Genomic DNA, 20,874 nt, shown 5'->3' on the forward strand with positions numbered 1-20,874 from the left:
TCTTATTTGATCCTTTATCTCTTGCTGACCGTTTTGGGCCCTATTGCGCACTTTGAAAGACTTGTTCTGCTCTGTTCATACGGAGGCATTCCTAGAACCGTGGCAGGAATTGACATCCTTTGCCTCTACCTGGAAGTGTAAGTTTCCTAACACAAGGTCCATCTGATTTGCCAACCACCATCTTGGCAATTGCAGGAGGAAATAGTGAAACAAGCAATCACTTACCAAATAGTAGACAAGAGATTCAGGGCTGAGGACAATAAAACACCACCAGCATAAAGGTTGAGAACCATTGGTCTAAGTAATCAGTTTCTCCCAATAGGCTTACCAAACCATGTCACAAAGTTACATAAACTGTTTCTCAATTTTTTTTTGCAGAACAAAACATTATAATCCTCATGGAATGCTACCAAACAATCCTCAAAGAAAAAGTCCTGAACAATATTTGATTTTCTGTAACTTCAACTTAATCATGAATCAAAAACCTTCAGTTAAACATAAATTAACTGAAAAACCATTGTTTATATGAACTATAAACTGCACATGGAATAGCAGATGTATCAAAGGCTCAGTGTTTTCTAGACAATCCTGTTTGGTGCTAATTTCAGGCAAAGTTCTTTCAAACTTGGATCTTCCCTCAGAATTCTAGGGCCTTTTCCTCAAAGATACCCAGTAGTAACTTCAAAATAAACAGCTTTCTATCCATGCAATGGCGTACTTTTTCCAAACTATCAACTCTCAGCTCCTATCGGTCACAGTAACCTGAACCTCCAAAAATGGTCTTTATCTTGGCACAAGGTCCAATTTTGCATAAATCACTCAAGTGAAAGAGAGGCAAGCCTAAAAATGCTTTTCAAACACTTGAATACAATTCTCCAACATGGCTTGCTGACAATCTCCTATCTTGAGCTCCTCTTAATCATCTTAGTTTCTACCTGCCATGTGACTACTATTTTGACTGCTTCTTTCAGGTACTGCTTCCAGGTCATCAGGCCATACTGACTAGTATTTATTATCCTAAATATAGCAGCCCCATTCTAAGTTGTATGAACACTTAATGGTTATTCTCAAACATTTTAAAAAATATGGATGGCACCAACATTTTAGATATCACCAGTACTTTCTGTTACTGCTTCAAGGTCAAAGGTCATTGCACTAGTTTGAACTAGTCAACTTTTAAAATCAATATCTCACAAGAGAGCTAGATTGATAACTCACTTTTTAAAATAACATTCCCGCATATTGGTTTTAAATATACACATTGTCAAATCTCCTCCAGTTCCACTCTTCCAGATCAGACAAAACAGTCCAGCATGGTATGCAGGTCTACTGGCCTGTTAAAATCCAAAAACCTGCACCGTACTACTTTTCAGTCATCTTATATGATTACATGTTTTGCTTGTATTGCCATCACAATGCTACATGTGCTGCAATGATGCTCTTTCACAAAGCCATTCTCACAATTCAAGTGAGAACACCTTTATCTTCCTCTTGCTATTCAGTAGATATCATAACTCCTGATAATGCTTGTTGTTGCTTATCCTGAAGTGCATCAATTCATCCATTCACGCTCAATGTACAGGTCATTCTACCAGTCTGTCTCTGCTCAAACAGATCATTACTATCTTACTCAATATCACTTATACAAGACAGAAGAACATAAGAAATAGGCAGAGATGATGATCATTTGGCCTTTCATTCAATAAGAGCATGACTGAATTTTATTAACTCCATTTTCTCACTGTTACCCACATCTTGATTCCTTTAGTAAACCAAAGACTAATCAGTCTCAGTTATGAATATACTCATTGAAATTCACTGCCACAGAGGACCAAGGATGCACAAAGAGTTGCAACAGAGTAGAAATATCTTTTCAGATTCTCTTTAATCCAAGGCCATAGCCCCAAGGGCAGGTGAAATAATTTTGCAGCATCTATAGAGTTGTGTACCATTTCAGAACTGCGTGTATTTCAATAAGATCATATTTCTTTATTTCAAGCACCAGAGAACAGATGCCCATTCTATTCAAGTTGCCATGCTTTGCATCATTCACAAACTGCAAAATTATGCAGCTGCATTAAAGCTCGTGTAACTCATGTAAAACAAGGAAAGCATTTGGCCAAATACTAATCCTCGAGAGACCTTACTTCAATCTCCATGGAGATAGAAATCAGTTGAAAAATGCTATTAAGGCGAGATAAGTAATTTTGGAGAAGCCCTGCATGGACGGCAAACATCAGTGTAGATCAGTTAGCAGAATGACTTGTTTTTGTGGTGTAAATTCTCTGTAATCCTACGTAAAATAATATCCACTTTACATGTTGTTAACGTGCTGTTCAAGATTAGGTGACCAAGTAAGCATTCTGACAATCTCCAATTAACAATTCAAAAAATATTTACTGGGTAAAACATATGGCTCTGTGAGTCACCATGCAAAGCATGCCTATTCACTCAAATCTAAACAAATTAATGCAAATGAACATTTCCCTGGTCCTTCTCAAGTTAAGCTCTTCTTCTTGACCCTTAGACAAATGCCCTGCTTCCCTAACATCTCCTGTGCTGTGATTCCTCTCCACCTTGTTGCAATATTTCTCTGTATGTTACTTACTCCTATGTCATGTTCCCCAGCCCATTTGTGAAAAGCAATTTCCTAACTGATTTCCCTTCCCAAAGATACAGCCCTCATTGTGTCTTCAATGTCTGACCCTTCTCCATGCACCTGCCAAAGGTGAAAGTTAAAATGTGTTGTTCATATCAGTAAGCAGAGCAAAGAGGTGAAAGGGAGATGGAGGTCAAAACCATTCATTGAACACCATGTCTTAAATTTACACTTTCATCTCATCTGTTTGTACAATGATGCCTATATAAAATCGGCATTTACAAACAAAGAAAAGGGTCAGGAGCATAGCAAACTATTATGAAGAAAATTGTCTTTCATTGCACGCAAATCTAGATACAAGTCATTTTTGTTTATTTTCTTAAACTAACTCCTCCATTACTATTGATAACAGAAGGATATTTTTCTATTCTTTCATTACCAAAAAAAATCGATTTCTGCCATGTTAGCACCTCTGGACACTATTCACTGGCATCGAAAACTTTTCCCTGCCTTTTTTTAACTAAACTTTAACCTTAAGCCAAATGTACAGCAGTTGATGACTAAAAATGGAATCCTAAGGATCAAGAGAAAAACAGTTAACATTTCAGGTTGCTGACCATTTGTCAGAACCGATGAAAGATCATCAACTCAAAACGTCAACATTCTTTCGCCACACATGTTCCCTGACATTGAGTATTTCTAACCTTTTGTTTCATTTTAGAATTGCAGGATGCACAGTATTTGGCTTTTGCATCCTAAGAATTGTTCTTGGCCTACAATCGGGGAATCACAGGTGAATGAAACAGTAACTTATATCTAAAAGGGCAGCACGGTGGCTCAGTGGTTAGCACTGCAGCCACACAGCGCCAGGGACTGGGTTCGATTCCAGCCTCAGGTGCGGAGTTTGCACATTCTCCCCGGGTCTCCGTGGGTTTCCTCTGGGTGCTCCGGTTTCCTCCCACAGTCTAAAGATGTGCAGGCTAGGTGGATCAGTCATGCTAAATTGCCCGTAGTGTTCAGGGGTGTGGGTTATAGGGGGATGGATCTGGGTGGGATGCTCCAAGGGGTGGTGTGGACTCGTTGGGCCAAAGGGCCTGTTTCCACACTGTAGGGAATCTAATCTAATCTAAAACTTACGTCGTAGAAGATACAAATACAACAGGGTTAATGGCCAAAATTCAGGTGAAATCTAAAGATTGGCATGGTGGTTGTGGGATTTCAAGTTGCCTTAACCAGACACACTTCTAACGTCAATGCTGTAGCCTGCAGCTGTGAATACTGATAATAGAGGCTAAAATATGTCTATCTCAAGGTTAACCCAAACATCTCTTCCTGCTGTTACCACCCATCCTTCATGTACGTTGGAAGGGATTGCAACTTAATACCTAAAGTTCTCTGGCCGTATTATGGACACACTTCTGTTGGTCATCCAGTCCTGGCGTGGGACTTGAACTCAGTGTCCGGGTTGCAGGAAGAGATGCTACCCACAATACGTCCTTGACACAGGCTTAAGGTGGGATCCTTGAATTAGTGTCTCCACAATATCAGATAACGAATCTATTTCTACTGATGGAGAAAAGAACAAGGGGGCACAACTATAAAAGTAGAACTCAGACATTCAGGACTATAACAAGGAAATGCTTCACCAGACAAGGGCTGATGAAATTTGAAATTCTCTGTCTTAAGGCTGTGGATGATGGATCAAGAGAATTTTTCCAGACACAAATCACAAACTTTTATTAGAACATAAGGCCAAGGAATAGCCCACACAATCCCTTGAGCCTACTCCACCATTGAACACTATCATGATTGATGTGCTTCACTCCACTTTCCGAACAACTCCCTGTATCTCTACTCCTGAAAAGGTCAAAGATGTATCTGTCGTAGCGTTGGCCATTCTTGACGTCAAGAGCATCCAAACCCATTTGGTTAGAGCACTCCACAAAGTCAAAATCCTCACACTAAAACTTTTCACTTCAGTCATTAACGAACTAACCGTCATTTTGAGATTGCGGCTATGTTCTCCAGCCAGAGAAATAACCTTTCCTATTAAACTTCTTAAAAATCTCACTTCAACAAGATCGCATTATTCTTCTAACTTCAACAGTGTCAGCTCAATTTATATATCCTGTCATCACAGGAGACCATCTAATCCCAGGAATCAAACATTCCAGTGAAGCTTCGCTGTACCTCTTCCAAGATGTCCTTCCTTAGATATGGTGATCAAATTGTGCTCAGTGCTTCAAACAGGATTGCATCAAATCACAATAATTTTCGCTACATATCTCTGCTCTGATAGTCCAGACCCCATGCAATAAAATATTTAGGCAAAGTTACCAAGGAATCTCGATCAAATGCTCGCCAAGCCGGTGGGTTTGGTTGCAGATGTTTTGACACCCTGCAAGGTAATATTGTCAGTGCGCCTCCAATGAAGCGTTAGTGTTCTGTCCCAGTTGCTGTTTATATGCCTCAGTTTGTTGGAGTGTTTGGTACCATTTCTGGGTCTGTTTCTCGGTAGTTTGTACACAGTGTCTAATTCAATGTATGTGTTGATGAAGTTCTGGTTAGAATACCAAGCCTCCAGGAATTCCCTGGCATGCCTATTTGGCTTGCATGATTATGGATGCGTTGTCCAAGAGACACGACCAACTTGCTTGTCTTATCACACACACACGGAGAACACAAATTTGACTGGGACAGCACATCCATAATTGCATGAGCCAAACAGAGACACTTCACTTGAGGCGCACTGACAATATTACCTAGTAGGGTGTCGAAACGTTTACAACCAAACTCATTGGCTTGGTGAGCAAGTCTACAATCTCATCCACAACCCATGCAACAAATCTTAAAAGCTTTAAATATGGATCAAAAACAAGCAAATCTTTATAAAGGCAGATTTGATGAGCTAGCTCAATGGGAAAATAGATTGGTGAGCTTCAACATTTTTCTGTTTGTGTTCTCACAATGACACTATTCTTTAATTTTGGTCCAATACCTGTAATAAGAATTTACTCAAGTTTCAATAGTTTAACGTATTCAGCCATTGCAATAATATCAAAATTTAGGACCTCTCCTTTATTAACATCTGGCACATGTGATAGTGCTGCTACAATTGTCTGAAAAGAACCACAATGATGGAAAGTTGCAATGAAAGACACAAGAAATGGCAATGTAACTTAAAAATGGAACACCTACTTGGCGGACGCAAGCTAGGCCCAGGTCCATAAGCCTCATCTGGCAACTCCTTTAGATCTCCAGCTGCCTGCAGGCTAGGGAATTCATGCTGGAAGTGAGTGTTTAAACATTGGATTCCTGAATTGAAACAGAATAAAAATAACTGAACAAATATCCTATATCATATATTTCTACATCTATTTCCTCTGACTTCCAGATCCAGCACATAACTTCAAAAGGCAAATGCAATGAAAGTTATGCATTGAGGTCAAAGGACTGTTCAGTAGTAAAAACTGAGCTTTCCAGTCCAGAAAGCTTGGGACCAAAGTACTCCTGGTTTATGGAATGAGAATGCCCACCACAAGAGAGAACCGGAAAATACCACAGATATGAACAAAAAAAACAGTTAAAATGTTATAAGACAGTAATGTTTATCTGAACATTGCATCCAAACTCAACCAAATACAGTATTTTCCATGTTTCTGTGGAGTACTGGACTATATTCAAGATCCCCAAGTTTGCTCGAAAAATATTCCAAACAGCTGGTGTTTTTAAATACATTTGCAGACCAAAGAGGTTGCACAATGCAATCTGTAGCACTGGAAGACAGGGAGCAAAGGTTACACAGGACAAAGTGAGGGACAAGAGGAAGACCATACAAATAGAGAAAGCCAGTACAATTTGGAGTTTGTCAGCGAAGCTTGGGAATTCAGAACTAGATAACAAAAATACAAACAAGGATTTCTGCTGCAACAGGGTTTAGGTGGGCAGATAGACTCTAGCTGTGGAGAAAAATATAGTGTGAATCCTCTGCTCAAGAGTGAACAGATGACAGGTATGAACTGCTTGGATTAGCAAAAGTGATCAAGAAGGGAAGTGGATAAAACCAGGAGCGAGGGTCCTCTGCTAATGTCAGGACCTGAAAAGATGGAATTCTACTTTCTCCCAATGACACAGATTGCAAATCTGGCATAAAAGAGACAGCCATGAAATTGCAAACAACGCTAATCAGTTTAAATAAATGCTATCAACACATATGAAAAATGATTCCACGCACCCGATAATATTGTCATTGGCAGCATGCAAAATAATCAGACCTGCCAAGGATGGAACCTAAATTTCCAGAGACGAATACAGAATAGCAATATCATTCACAGTCTTTGCTGGAGAGATAATTTGCTGTGTAAGAGCATGAATGGAGCTAAGCAAGAGCAGCCTCCTATAGGTGTAACGGCAGTCACTGAGGATAATCATAAGGAGATTTTTATGCTGTTAGCAAGACCAAATCTGGATTCAAGATTTCAAAAAGAAACCTTCAAGTTGTGTAGCAACTCATTTATGTGTGCAATATAGTACCTATCATGAATGCTTTACGTCAAAATAATTTTGAAACGTAGCCCCTGTTGTAGTTAACCCTTTAGCCAATTTGCACATACGCTCCCATAAGTAGCAAAGTGATGACTGTCATTGTATTCTGCAACTGATCTGAGAGATAAGTATTGGTCTAAATTCACCATGGAGTTCCCTCAGTACTGCACGAGAATACCAGCCCAGACTTCTGTACTCAAATCACAGGTGTGGTACATGAATCTACAATCTTAAGGCTCAGAAGTGATTGCATTGAACCTTGGTAAATGCTAGCAGAACTTAGAGATGAGATACAAGTTGAAAGGGGCAGAGGGTCCTAAAATAAGGAGTAGCATTATAATAGTTATGGACGAGTAAAACAAATATTAACAATCTTTATTGTAGTCAGTTTTGATTGTAAGCCAGATAGGATTTATATTACATGCATGCATGTTTTATATGCACTGAATTAGTTAAGACTGAATCTGAGGCAATGGTTAGTTTAAACACAAACCCAAAATTGCAGATGGCATTAATGGACGAGCTCTGCAGAAGGGTGGATGTTATCCTTTTCAGAAACAGGAGACTGATGTGGAAAGGTGCATCACAAATAAAGGCAAAACATTTCTGTCCTGGGCCTGCTGCAATGTTCTAACACAAGCACAAGGAACAACATATTTTCTGCTTAGGCACTCTACAAGCCTTGAGGTCTCAACACTGAATTTAATAACTTCAGAAACTAACCACATTATTCGCCATTTGTAATATACTCCTTTCTTAGCTATGTTGTTGTGTTTGTGTTGTTTACTTTGTATTTTGTTGAAAGGACCAAATGTCTGCCTTTCACACTTTAATTTACACTTCTTTTTCCTTCTTTCTCGATGCAGTGGGTGGGTGGGTGGGTGGGGGGGGGGGGGGGGGGACGAACTGGGCTAGTTTAGGGATGCAGTAGGGGAAGGGGAGATTTTGAAACTGGTGAAGTCCACATTGATACCATTAGGCTGCAGGGTTCCCAGGCGGAATATGAGTTGCTGTTCCTGCAACCTTCGGGTGGCATCATTGTGGCAGTGCAGGAGGCCCATGATGGACATGTCATCAAGAGAATGGGAGGGGGAGTGGAAATGGTTTGCGACTGGGAGGTGCAGTTGTTTGTTGCGAACTGAGCGGAGGTGTTCTGCAAAGCGGTCTCCAAGCCTCCGCTTGGTTTCCCCAATGTAGAGGTAGCCGCACCGGGTACAGTGGATGCAGTATACCACATTTTTCTCTCTTGACGGACATGCCAGACTCTAACTGCCCTGACATTCCGTGTTTGGGCAACAAAAATTTGTTACAGGATTGATGCGAAACAAAGGAGGTTTCAAAGAAGTGAAAATTTTGCATTTTTATTGTTGTGCAACAGGCCAATTAATGTTCTATTTCTGTTACCATTTCATGCACGGAACCTGTTTCACAAGGTCAAATAAATGAGGAGGAATTTAAGTGGCATGACCTGATGAAGGACTGGTGTAGTGATCCAGGTACAATGTTCCATTTGGCAGTGAAGATCAGACACCTTCCATTGCAATGTCAAGGATGCGAAAGCAGGGGGGAAAAAAATAGCCAAGTTGATACCAGGTGTTACTATATATGTCTGTGATTGACTGAAGCATGATTCTGGATTGATCAGTCAGATGGGACAAGAGAAAAAGATTGCCCCTCTCCAGGCACGTAAACTTCCAAAGTTCAACACAAATACTCATTCATCCTAACATTCTTCAATAGATATCACATACATTAAAACAACAAATCGTGCTTCCATGAACCAAGGTCAGATTTGGCTCATTCTAGTTTGTAGATGCTTACCATCTCCTTGTCCAGTGTGCTTGTTATTGGTCTGGGCCCAGGATTTCACAACTGGAGTTGGTACCTCCTGGGTGCTTGGGGCCGGGGATTCTGAACTAGGCTGCTGTGATTCTTGTACCTGGGCTTCAGTAGTACTGTTACTGAAATCACAATTTCTCTTATTAGTTCTCTTATGGGAGCAATGTTTCAGTCTGTTCTGCCAAACAACATTTATCAGAAATTATACTCATTTGGACAACTGCTGCAACCATTTCCTCATCCATCTTATTTGCAGCCATCTTCAAGAGGGGGAAAAATCAGAATTAATGTTTTGGGTCCAGTGACCCTTCCTCAGAACCGGTCTGAAGAGAAGTCACCGGTCCCGAAATGTTAACCCTGATTCTTTTCTTCAGGGATGTTGGCAGACTGGCTCAGCGTCCAGCAACTTCAGTTTTTGGTCCCGATTCGCAGCATCCGCAGTTCTTTCAGCTTTTAAGAGCTGGGAGTTTGAAAACTTCAATGCTTTCCATTGTAAATAAATCAAAATTTCTCAACCATTTCATCCTTTAAATAAAAATCTCTTGTTTCAATCTCTCAATTAACAATGCTCCTATATGAGGATCACGTAGAACACTTATAGCACTATGTAAAATTCAACATTTTTAAAAATCCTTTTCCCTCAGGGAAAGAAAATAGCTGACTTCTATTATATACCCTCCAGAGATGGCAATGGACTACCCTAAAGAACGCTACGCCCATCAGTGTTCTTGACAGCAAACAACCACATTTATAACACAACATAGAAGCGTTAATATTAGTTAATAAACAAAGTGGCATACATCGCAAGCTGCAATCAGATGTATATACTCAATTTTAACCATGTGCTTACTTAGTGCAATAAGATTCTATTCAGATATCTTTACTGCAGTCCTACCTCTCCTCTTGCTGTTCAGATTTGGTGACCCATCCCGATCCATCCTTTGGTATGATATTCACATTAGGATCATTTCCCTTGTTCTCTGCTTTGAGACTTGGAAGATTTGCTGGTGGCGGTATGCGCCGTGAGCTGGCCACTTTTCCAAGGCTCTGCAATCCATGACGTGCTGCAACTGAGGTCAATGACCAGATATTAAGAGCCAAAAGATGTAGGCCTTTATTTTGTACCTTAGATTTCCTTAACATTTGCAACTACATTTCTAAGTAACTGTTAATACAGGTGTAGACTTTTACTAAGAATTTGTTGTCACTCTGTAGTAAAAGGATAGACTGATCTAAAAATTAAACTTCTAAATTGTAGGAAGGCCAATTTTGATGTTATTAGGCAAGAACTTCCAAAAGTTGATGGGAGCAGATATTCACAGGTAAAGGAACAGCAGAAAAGTGGGAAGCCTTCAAAACTGGGAAAACCTAAGTCCAGAGATAGTATGTTCCTCTATAGTGAAGGGCAAGGCTGGTAGGTGCAGGGAATGGGGGATGACTAGAGAAATTGAGGTTTTGGTCAAGAAAAAGGAAGCACGTTACATATGGTCAGCACAGATCGAATGAAATTCTAGAATATGAAGGCACTAGAAGTATACTTAAGAGGAAAGTCAGGAAGGCAGTAAGTGGACATAAGGTAGCTTTGGCAAATAGAGTTAAGGAGAATCCGAAGGGATTCTACAAATACATAAAGGGCAAAAGGGTAAACAGAGAGAGAATAGGAGCCCTTAAAAGATCAGCAAGGCTGCCTTTGTGTGGAGACACAGGAGATGGGGAAGATATTAAACAAGTGTTTTGTATCAGTGTTTCCCTTTATTCATTCACAGGATGAAGGTGTCACTCTCTAGGCAGCATTTACTGCCCAGAGGGTAGGTGAGAGTCAACCACATTGCTGTAGGACTGGAGTCACATGTAGGCCAGGTAAGAATGGCAGTTTCCTTCCCTAAAAGGACATTAATGAACCTGATGAGTTTTTCCTGACAATTCACAACAGATTCACAGTCATCAATAGATTTTTCAATTCCGGACATTTTATTGAATTCAAATTCCACCATCTGCCGTGGCAGGATTCCAACCTGGGTGCCCAGAATGTTGTCTGGTCTCTGGATTAACAGTCCAGCGATAATACCACTAGGCCATTGCCTCCCACATGTGAAGAAAAATATGGAAGCCCGTGAATTTGGGGAAATAAATAGCAACATCTTGAAAAATGCCCATATTGCAGAGGTGGTGGTGCCGGACGTCTTAAAACACAAAGATAGATAAATCCCCAGGACTTGATCAGGTGTACCCAAGAGCTTTGTGGGAAGCTATGGAAGTGGTTGTTGGGCCCCTTGCTGAGGTATCTGTATCATCAACAGCCACAAGCAAAATGCCAGAAGACTGGAGGTTTGCTAACATGTTGCTGCTATTCAAGAAAGGTGGTAAGGAAAACCCAGGGAACTACAGACTGGGGGACCTGACAGTGGTGGGCAAATTATCAAACATGATCTGGAGGGGCAGGATTTCCATGTATTTGGAAAGGCAAGAACTGATTAGGGATAGTCAGCATGGCTTTGTGCATGGGTAATCATGTCTCACCAACTTAACTGAGTTTTTTTTAGGAATTAAAGAGGACGACTGTTGAAGGCAGAGCAGTGGATATGATCGATACGACTTCAGTAAGGTGTTTGACAAGGTTCTGCATGATAAGACTGGTTAGCAAGGTTAGATCACATGGAGAACAGGGAGAACTAGCCATTTAGATATCGAACTGGCTTGAAGGTAGGGGACAGAGGGTGATGGTGGAGGATTGCTTTTCAGACTAGAGGCCTGTGACTAGTGGTGCACCACAAGCATTGGTGCTGGGTCCACTGCTTTTTGACATTTATGTAAATGATTTGGATGTGAACACTGGAGGTATGATTACTAAGTTTGCAGATGACACAAAAACTGGTCATGTAGTGGACAGCCAAGGTTACCCTCAGCATACAAAAGTACCTTGGTCAGATGGGCCAATGAGTGGCAGGCAGTGTTTAACTCATAACAATGAGATGCTGCATTTTGGAAAGGCAAATTAGGTTGGGACTTGTACACTTAATGGTAAGGTTCTGGAAAATGTTGCTGAACAGAGACCATGGAGAGCAGGTTCACATTTCCTCAAAAATAGAGGCATAGGTAGCCAGAATAGTGAAGGCGGCATTTGGTATGCTTGCCTTTATTAGTCAATGCATTGAGTACAGGAGAAGGGAGATCATGTTGAGGCTGACCAGGATATTGGTTAAGCCACTTTTTGAAGACTGTGTGCAGTTCTGGCCTCCCTGCTATAGGAAAGATGTTGTGAAACTTGAAAGGGATCAGAAAAGATTTCCAAGGACGTTGCCAGAGTTTGAGCGATGGGGAGATGCTGAATAGGCTGGGGGCTATTTTCCCTGGAACAGAGGCTGATGGGTGACATTATAGAAGTTCTTAAAATCTGATAGTGTGATTAGCCAAGGTCTTTTCCCCAGGGTGGGTGAGTCCAAAATGAGAGGGCATAGGTTTAAGAACAGAGGGGAAAGATTTTAAAGGGACCTAAGGGGCAACATTTTCACACAGATTTTGGTGTATGGAATGAGCTGCCAGAGGATGTGGTGGAGGTTCGTACAGTTAGAACATTTAAAAAGCATCTGAATAAGGAGGGTTTAGAGGAATATGGGCCAAACACTGGCAAATGCGACAAGACTAATATAGGATATCTGATCGGCATGGACAAGTTCGATCAAAGGGTCCGTTTCCAAGCCATAACGCTCCATGACTCTGTCTTAAAGATGACAGTAGATGCTTTTTTTTGTAGCTAATATCTACACAAAGTTCTTGCCCTGCATCAATTTACAATTTTTCTTCATATTCATATCAAAATAGAAGTGATCCAGTGTTTTCAAGTACTAAGTCAATTCTCAAAATTTTGTGGACCATAATGAAACTCATGCAAGGCTGCACCATCTGCTGCTGTGACAATATACTATTTCAGGAAATTGGAAGAAATCAAATCACTGTGTGTACGTTCTCTATTTCCAGCATGGCAACAAGAAAACTTGGAAGACAGCTCTTCCGCAAGAGGAAAGTGGTTTGTGTATGCATGTGTGCAAGACAGGAAAAAAGCAATCAATATAATCCAGATCTTCAGCATTAAGGACAGAAGAGAGTAATTCATCTGTCCACTCAATATGCCAAGAAAACGCAATGGTCAAGGGACAAAAGTATTGATGATTATACTGATGAAACAACTTACACAAGCGAGAAGATACTCACCTGAATTTTTCTGAGTCTCTATTGACTTCCCCTTGTACGTGTTAAACAGGTTAAGCGTTGCATACTTGGTTTTGCCATCTTTTGCCTTTGTGCTCTGGCCTGACCTCTCGGACATTTCAATGGAAATTCATCTAGTCTGGCACGGCCCGGATCACCCTCAGAACCAGCCACCTCCTGCAAAGAAACAAAGCCAGAAATGATCAAATCAATTTCTTTCTCATGCTTAATAAGAAATTATACTTGCCAAGCCCAACGAATAGTTGAAGATTATTCCAGTCAACACATACTGCCTCAGTTCTGGCACTATGAATTAAACCAAATAAAGTAATCTAAGGAAACTATTCATTATTAGACAGTGATTTGGAATGACTGTATAAACAACAAATTGTAAATATATTCTCTGCAGAATTAAATTTATTTGTGGGTGACAATTTTGGATTGTTAAAAATAATCTAGAAGCAAATAGCAGAGATACAAGAATTAAAAGATTTCTTCACTTCCAATTAAATTATTTTTCAATCTTATTTTAACACCATGCAAATGTAGGTTTACTTCCACAGACAATACATGGAGAAAACAGACAATTCTGAAGTTTGACAAGCATTTCATACATTTCAAGTACAAGGCTTTCGTAGGGCTTAAAAAGTTGTATGCCTTTTTTTGATACTTCAATAACACGCAAATTGGTAATAATTAAGGGATACTGCGAAAACGTTCGTTCAGTAGCATCAATTTAGTAGTTTAGTACTCGTAATGTTGCTCAACACAGGATGAATCACAGCCATGTCCAGTTCTGTCCTCACCAAACAGCAACACGTGAATTTCACTGGGAGTTTCAGGACAAATTATTAATACTAGAAATATGAGCTCAGCTGCAGCATCTCTACTACTGCATGTGTGCATGTGCGATAACACTGAAGCATGTTCACACATGACAGATGCTTGCTCCTAGACAGTGCAAACTGCATGATTCACTGCCTTGAGGGAGCGATTTCTCAGTGCTGATTGTGGTTGGGGGAGAGGGGAGGGATGTTTTGTTTGGAATTAAGGATAAAAGGGTAGAAAAATGTTTGGGGTGGAATAGGGTGGCAGGAGAAACTGATTACCAAACTCAAAACAATTGCAGTCTTGAATATCAGCAGAATAAATTAAGTAATATGGAGCCAGCCAGATGATTCAAGGAACACTCCCTTCTCCAGTAATCAATGGGAAAGTCAAGTAGTTTTACATTTCTGAAAATATTTCGTGTTCTGCATCATACTCATTTATGGGCATTGGTGGTTAAATGAGGTGGTTTTCCATTATCGCTCACTGGTACCCTTTACACATTGTAAGCAAAATTTAAACTAAAAATCAGCTCTGAACAACAGACATGCAACTCTCACCAACTCTCCCAATAAATGATTTCTTAGAAGGAATACTTGACAATGGCTTGAAACTACATATACGTACCTAATCCAAAATAAGCATCAGGGCCAGAAGTGACCAAAGCAAATTGGCCTACATTAAAACATTGCATTTGATATGCATGACATTCAGGCCAATTTAGTGTCATAAAACATGGCTACAAGAAACCAGAAATGGTTGTCCTTTGATACCATCAAATCATTTACTCAGGACTTCAGGCTCTTGTCTTCAGGTACACCTTATACCATTCGGTTGCTGCACACTATATGGTAAATTTGCACATTCAATTTTCTTGAGATGCTGCTGCCCAGGAGGCTGCTAAATAAGAAAAGAGCCTATGATGTTAGAGGCAAGGCACTGACATGGACAGAGGATTGGCTGGCTGGCAGAAAGCACAGACAAAGATAAAAGGGGGTTAAAACTTGTTTCAGAGATAGGAGGAACTGCAGATGCTGGAGAATCTGAGATAACAAGGTATAGAGCTGGATGAACACAGCAGGCCAAACAGCATCATAGGAGCAGGAAAGCTGATATTTCGGGCCTTGACCCTTCTTCTAGGCCCGAAACGTCAGCTTTCCTGCTCGGCCTGCTGTGTTCATCCAGCTCTGCACCTTGTTATCACAAAGATGACAGTGGAGTTACACTGGGGTCCGTGTTGGAACCACAACTATTCACCTTATACATGAACAATCTGGACAAAGGATCTGAGGGTATTGTTGCTAAGTTTGCCAATGACACATAAGACAGATGGAAAAAACAGATAATGTTGAGGAAGTGAGGAGGCTGCAGAAGGACTTGGACAGGCTAGGAGAGTGGGCAAAGTAGTGGCAGATAGAATACAATGTGGGAAACTGTGAGGTTATGCACTTTGGTAGTAACAATACAGGCAAATACTATTTTCTAAACTGGATGAGACTTTGGAAAGCTGAAACACAAAAGGACTTCAGAGTCCTGATTCAGTTAAAATGCAGGTTCAGATGGCAGTTAGGAAGTCAAACGCAATATTATCACTCATTTAAAGAGGGCTGAAGAGAACAGCAAGATGTACTGCTAAGACTGCAGAAGACTCTTGTCAGAACGCAGTTAGAACATAGTTTTGGGCTCTATATCCAAGGACGGATATGCTGGTCTTGGAAGTGGTCCAGAAGAGGTTTACAAGAATGATCCCAGGGAAGAGGGGCTTGTCACAAGGAGCAGTCGAGGGTCTGTACTCAATGGAGTTTAAAAGGATGAGGGGGATCAGACTGAAACTTACAGAATACGAGAATGGCTAGACACACCAAACATGGAGAATATGTTTCCCCTAGGAGAGACTAGGAACCAAGGGCAGAGCTTCAGTGAAGCCGACAACCCTTTAGAAGTGAGATAAGGGGAAAATCTTCAGGTGGTTAATCTGTGGAACTCATTACCATAAAGGGCTGTGAAGGCCAAGTCAGAGTATATTTAAGACAGATTGATAGGTTCTTAATTGACACAGGGATAAGTTACAGGAACACGGCAGGAAATGGGGCTGAGAAACAAAGCAGCCATGATCAAATGGCACAGCACACTTGATGGAAGGAATAGCCCAGTTCTGCTCCTGTCTTATGGTCTGTCTCTTAAAGACGTCAAACGTAAGTTGCAGTCATAGCATTAAGAACTTGTCTTCATGAAATATTCAATAGAAACTACACAAATTCTGTTAAATTTCCAACATTTGCCAATAAAGGCTGTGGCAGAACAGTCAGGATAAATTTTCCAGAATATTCTTTCCCTTATCCGCTATTTTCCATTCAGGAATCCTTTTCCCCATCGAATTCTTGTGTCAGGAATACTAACTAAGAGTCCTGTATTACTTTTATTCAGATGGTGATAACTCGGAGAACTTCAATTTCAAGGAGAACCAGTGAGTTTCTCTTTAGATGGCAGTTCGCACTCTCATTGATTTTCAAATGCCCTCTTCTTTTATATCCTTGATGACTCCATCACAATTTGCTACACTATTTCTTCTCCATGCTGCACCATATTTCATAGCAATGGTAATAGAAATTACAAATGCCATTACCTACAAGATTCCAGAAAGTATGCTGGACCTAAAATATGAGTGGAATGAAATCAATTCAAATCAGTACTAAAAGCATGCTTCACAAAGTAACCAAGAGATGGAGTTGAGATTTTCACTACATCCAGTTAGACGTTGGCATGATGGCAAGTTAGTGCAAAACAATTATGAAGAACCTAAAGGGAGTATGAGAATTTAACAGCTTCACAGATTGTTGGAAATTGTTTAAATTGCTGATTAAATGGTGAGAATGTAGAAAGCTGCAATAGAGAGGCCATAAGACATAGGAGTGGAAGTAAGGCCATTTGGCCCATCGAGTCCACTCCACCATTTATCGTGGCTGATGGGCATTTCAACTCCACTTCCCTGTACTCTCTCCGTAGCTCTTAATTCCTTGGTGTCCAGGCACACAAGTCAGGAAAGTTTAGCATGCAGACAGAATAATCAGGGAAGTAAACCAGAAATTGGCCTTCATTGCAAAACAGATGGAGCACAAAAGTTGGGAAGATTAAATATAATTGCAGAGGACATTTGTAACATCATGTCTGGACTACTTGGCACTTTTGATCTCAAGAAGGAATAAATTATCCAATAGAAGCAGTTCAGAGAAGGTTCACCTGGGTTTCATTCCTCAGATGAATGCACCATATTATAAGTAAAGTCTGAACAGATCCTGAGGGGGCTTGACTGGATATCTGATGGGATGGTGTTTAGTTTTGCGGAAGAATCTAAAATTGGCTGGGAGTGGGGTGGAGCACATTTTACATTTAGAAGGTTCCTATTCAAGATGGAGATAAGGAAGAATTTCTTCTCAGAAAGTTGGTAGAGTTTGGAATTCATTTTCTCAGGGATCAGTGGGGCTGGGTAACTGAGCATATTCAAAGCTGAGCAAGATTCATTGTTGATCAACCAGAGAGTGTTAAGGGTAGGATGGGGAAGGAAGCAAAGTGAAGTTCAGCTACAGTCCAATTAGCTATGGTCGAGCAAGCTTAGTACAACGAATGACCTACCCTTGCTTCTCATTTCTTATCAGTAATTACAACCTGCAAACACTGCAAATGAAAGCTCCCTTGCATTATGTAATATCACTATTGAGGGCCTCAAAAAGGTACATGCTGTTACTGTGGTGTAACTGGGTTTTTAATGATGTAAACCATTAACTACAATTAAATAGACTACAGGGGGCCTGGAAACATTTTTCCTAAGGCCAATTTTAGACTGAAAACAGAAAAGCTCAATGTATTGTAATGAAAAATTTACTGTGAGAACACTTCAACGTACATGGACGTTTACATGCTTGGTAGTATTTTTTTTGGTCTGGAAATCCTCTTGATCTGACAATGAATTCAATTTAACTTTAAATTTAAGCTTTGGGAAAAATGAAATCGACAGCCCAGAGTTTAGAGGATTTGGTAGGTAGTTTGGAGTTCAATAAAAAGCATCTTAGTTTTCTCAGTGGACGTGAAATCTGGCCAATATTTTTACAATAGGTGTGATGCAGCTGCTTGTGATCTAAAAAAAAAGACAAAAGACTAGGCTTATAGAAAGCTCTGCGTAAAGGATGAAGGCCTATTTATGCTCCTAATTTACACGCCCATAACCGATGGTGATATTTAACCCGCCCAAACATTTAACCTATCTGCATGTGTTAAATTTTGAGAAAAAAGTCTTGGTGTATAACTAGCTAACATATTTGATAATTAGCTCTAATCTACTAGAACAGTATTTTCTCTCTTCTCTGGTTGCAAGATTTAATCACAATCTGTAATGGCAATTATAGTTTTTTTTTCCATACCATACCTATATTTAGACCCCCCAAATAGAAGCTATTCAAAAGACTGGCTACCTGTGTTCATACGTTCCAGTTATTTTTGATTTCTCATTGGCTATAGTCTACAACCAATCCAGTGAACTCAGCTATATCCAGGTGACAATTTTTCCGGTAAAAATAACCTAGCCCACAAGAAATCATCATTCAGAACATAGGAAACAATGCTGCTTTGCTTTAAAAGAATATTTATTTAGCAGTGCACCCAGTTAATGATGACTATTTTGCTTGTGACAAAATAATCTAACTCCACTTCAGAATTTTTAGATACTCATAACAGATATTAAGTCCACCGAAAAAAAAATTCCATCACGTGACGCACACAGTTCAACACCTCACAAATTATTCATGCTCTCAAAACACAAACTTGCACAGCATCATCATAACACAACAGTCCTGGTGCACTCTTGTCCACAAAGACAAGTGTAATAATTTGAGTTCTTTGGCTAACTAACAACTTCTGTAAACTGTTGGTACTTCAATGTCAATGTGATGACAATTTAGTTTCTTTTTAGCTACGATTCATTTTCCTCCCTTGATGTACCTATTGAGTAGGAAAAGGAGTAAACATTTAGCCCCTCAAATTTGTTCTGTACTTACATGAAAGCATGGCTGATGTATGACCTAACTCCATATACCCACCCTTGAACCATATTCTTAACTTGAGTAACACAAATCCATTAATTTCTTTTTCTATTAATAATTGATCAACATCAATTGTCATTTATGGAACACAAAAACTAAACTTTGAACACCTGTTCACACAGAAGTGTTTATTCCTAAAAGACTCTGGTCTAATTGTTTGGACCATGCAGTGTAGGATTAGGCGCAGCAACTATGAACAAGTGTCTTTCTACTCATCAGTTTCCTTTAATTCCCTGAAACATCAATCAAAGCACTCAAGCTTCAGGAGTTTAGGGAGTACCATTCTAGATCAAATTTTAAAAGAAAAGTTTAAAAATAAAAGTTCAGCAAAAGAAAAAAAAACAGGGTTGAAAAAGATATCAGGTTCCAATTAAATGTGGTAACAGAAAATAATTGTAAGGTTTCTTTCAAAAAGGGTTTCCAGTATTTGATGTGCAACATCATATGCTAAGAAAGGCTTATATTAAAAGAGGAGAAACTTTAATCCATTTCAGAATGTCTTAGCAAATCTACAAGGAAGAAGCGTTAGAACTCATAACAAGGAGAAGGGTCTACAACCTGGGACTCTTCAGCATCTTATTTGCTGTTCTCAATCTTTTCTCGTCAAATCACTAACATTCATTTAATTAGAAAAGATCAAACAAAGTATCATGCTTTTATCATGGTGATAAAATGCAAATCTTGATGTTCTATGTTGTGGTTGCAAATTATTATTTAACTTTAAAAAAATTTAAAATAAACTAGTTTCAGCAGCATTGCCAGAGCATGGTATTGATAATGTCTTTGGTTTGAGGGTAGGTAATTTATTGGTAACCACTGTATCTCAATGCTCGACAGACTTTTGTACATACAAGATTAAATAGGTGAAAAATTAATTGTGTATAAGTTTGTGTTTTAAAGATAATTTTACTGACAAAATTATATTAACAAGACAAAATATTGATTCAGTACTTTCACTTTTTCTATTAATTTTTAATACATTTAAAAATCCTGCAGAAATAAAAAATTATACCTAACTTTGATAAATATATGAATGAACTTTCCAGTTTGCAGAATAAAACAGTGTTTGTATAACTGTTGGGCTGTGGGACTGGCATCATTCTAAATAGAACTCAGGCAGAGTTTATAAAAAATACAAGTTATAGAAAGAACCTCATGCTGTATATATAATTTTGTAAACTTGTTCTATAATTAATGTAAATCATTTCCTAGAAACCACAGAACATCTAGAGACTTGCATATCCCACTTAGGGACTTGAATTAAGTTAAGGCTGGTGTGTAGCTTATAGCTGATGTGGAAATTCAAGTTTTAGGATTACAGCTAGGGAAAGGTATTTTTAATTGTTTGCAAGCACTAAGAGGAGATTCATTTGTGCTCCTCTAAAGAGGAGGATACAAAAAACTATGATGATTGGGTTATAGGGTCCATGGGTGTAAACACATTTATCCATAAATAAATGCTTAAAGTGTGTAAGGATTGGTTCGAGTTCTATCCCCCATCACCTGGGTTTCTACAATGTGACTGAAATTAGCTGTAGATAATAATACTATTGCACTTGCAGAGTCACATCATATATTATGAATGAGTTAGAGGGGAAAAACACATATATTGTTAACGGTCTAGAGTGCCAATAGTTTAAATTGTCACATGGTACAGTGCACTGGGTACATGATGTGATCAGACAGAAATAAACAATTTTGAGACACATTCTTACCAAACACTTCATCCCTTCCATTTACGTTACTTGATACTTGGCC

General features: G+C 39.5%; 1 protein-coding gene across 7 annotated transcripts in view; it reads right to left on the minus strand.

Moving 5' to 3' along the window:
- prrc2c (proline-rich coiled-coil 2C) overlaps positions 1-20,874 on the minus strand; it is an 83,860-nt gene that overhangs the window by 53,173 nt on the left and 9,813 nt on the right. For all 7 annotated transcript variants that reach the window (XM_048539434.2, XM_059647775.1, XM_059647772.1 and 4 more), the window contains exons 2-5: positions 13,196-13,369; positions 9,879-10,053; positions 8,966-9,105; positions 5,798-5,914 (exon numbers count right to left, since the gene is read on the minus strand). In XM_048539434.2, the coding sequence (XP_048395391.1) occupies positions 5,798-5,914; positions 8,966-9,105; positions 9,879-10,053; positions 13,196-13,310 (547 nt within the window). In that variant the 5' untranslated portion in view covers positions 13,311-13,369. The remainder of the gene's footprint in view (positions 1-5,797; positions 5,915-8,965; positions 9,106-9,878; positions 10,054-13,195; positions 13,370-20,874) is intronic.

This window comes from Stegostoma tigrinum, chromosome 8 (assembly GCF_030684315.1).
Source record: "Stegostoma tigrinum isolate sSteTig4 chromosome 8, sSteTig4.hap1, whole genome shotgun sequence".
NCBI classification, from domain to species: domain Eukaryota; kingdom Metazoa; phylum Chordata; class Chondrichthyes; order Orectolobiformes; family Stegostomatidae; genus Stegostoma; species Stegostoma tigrinum.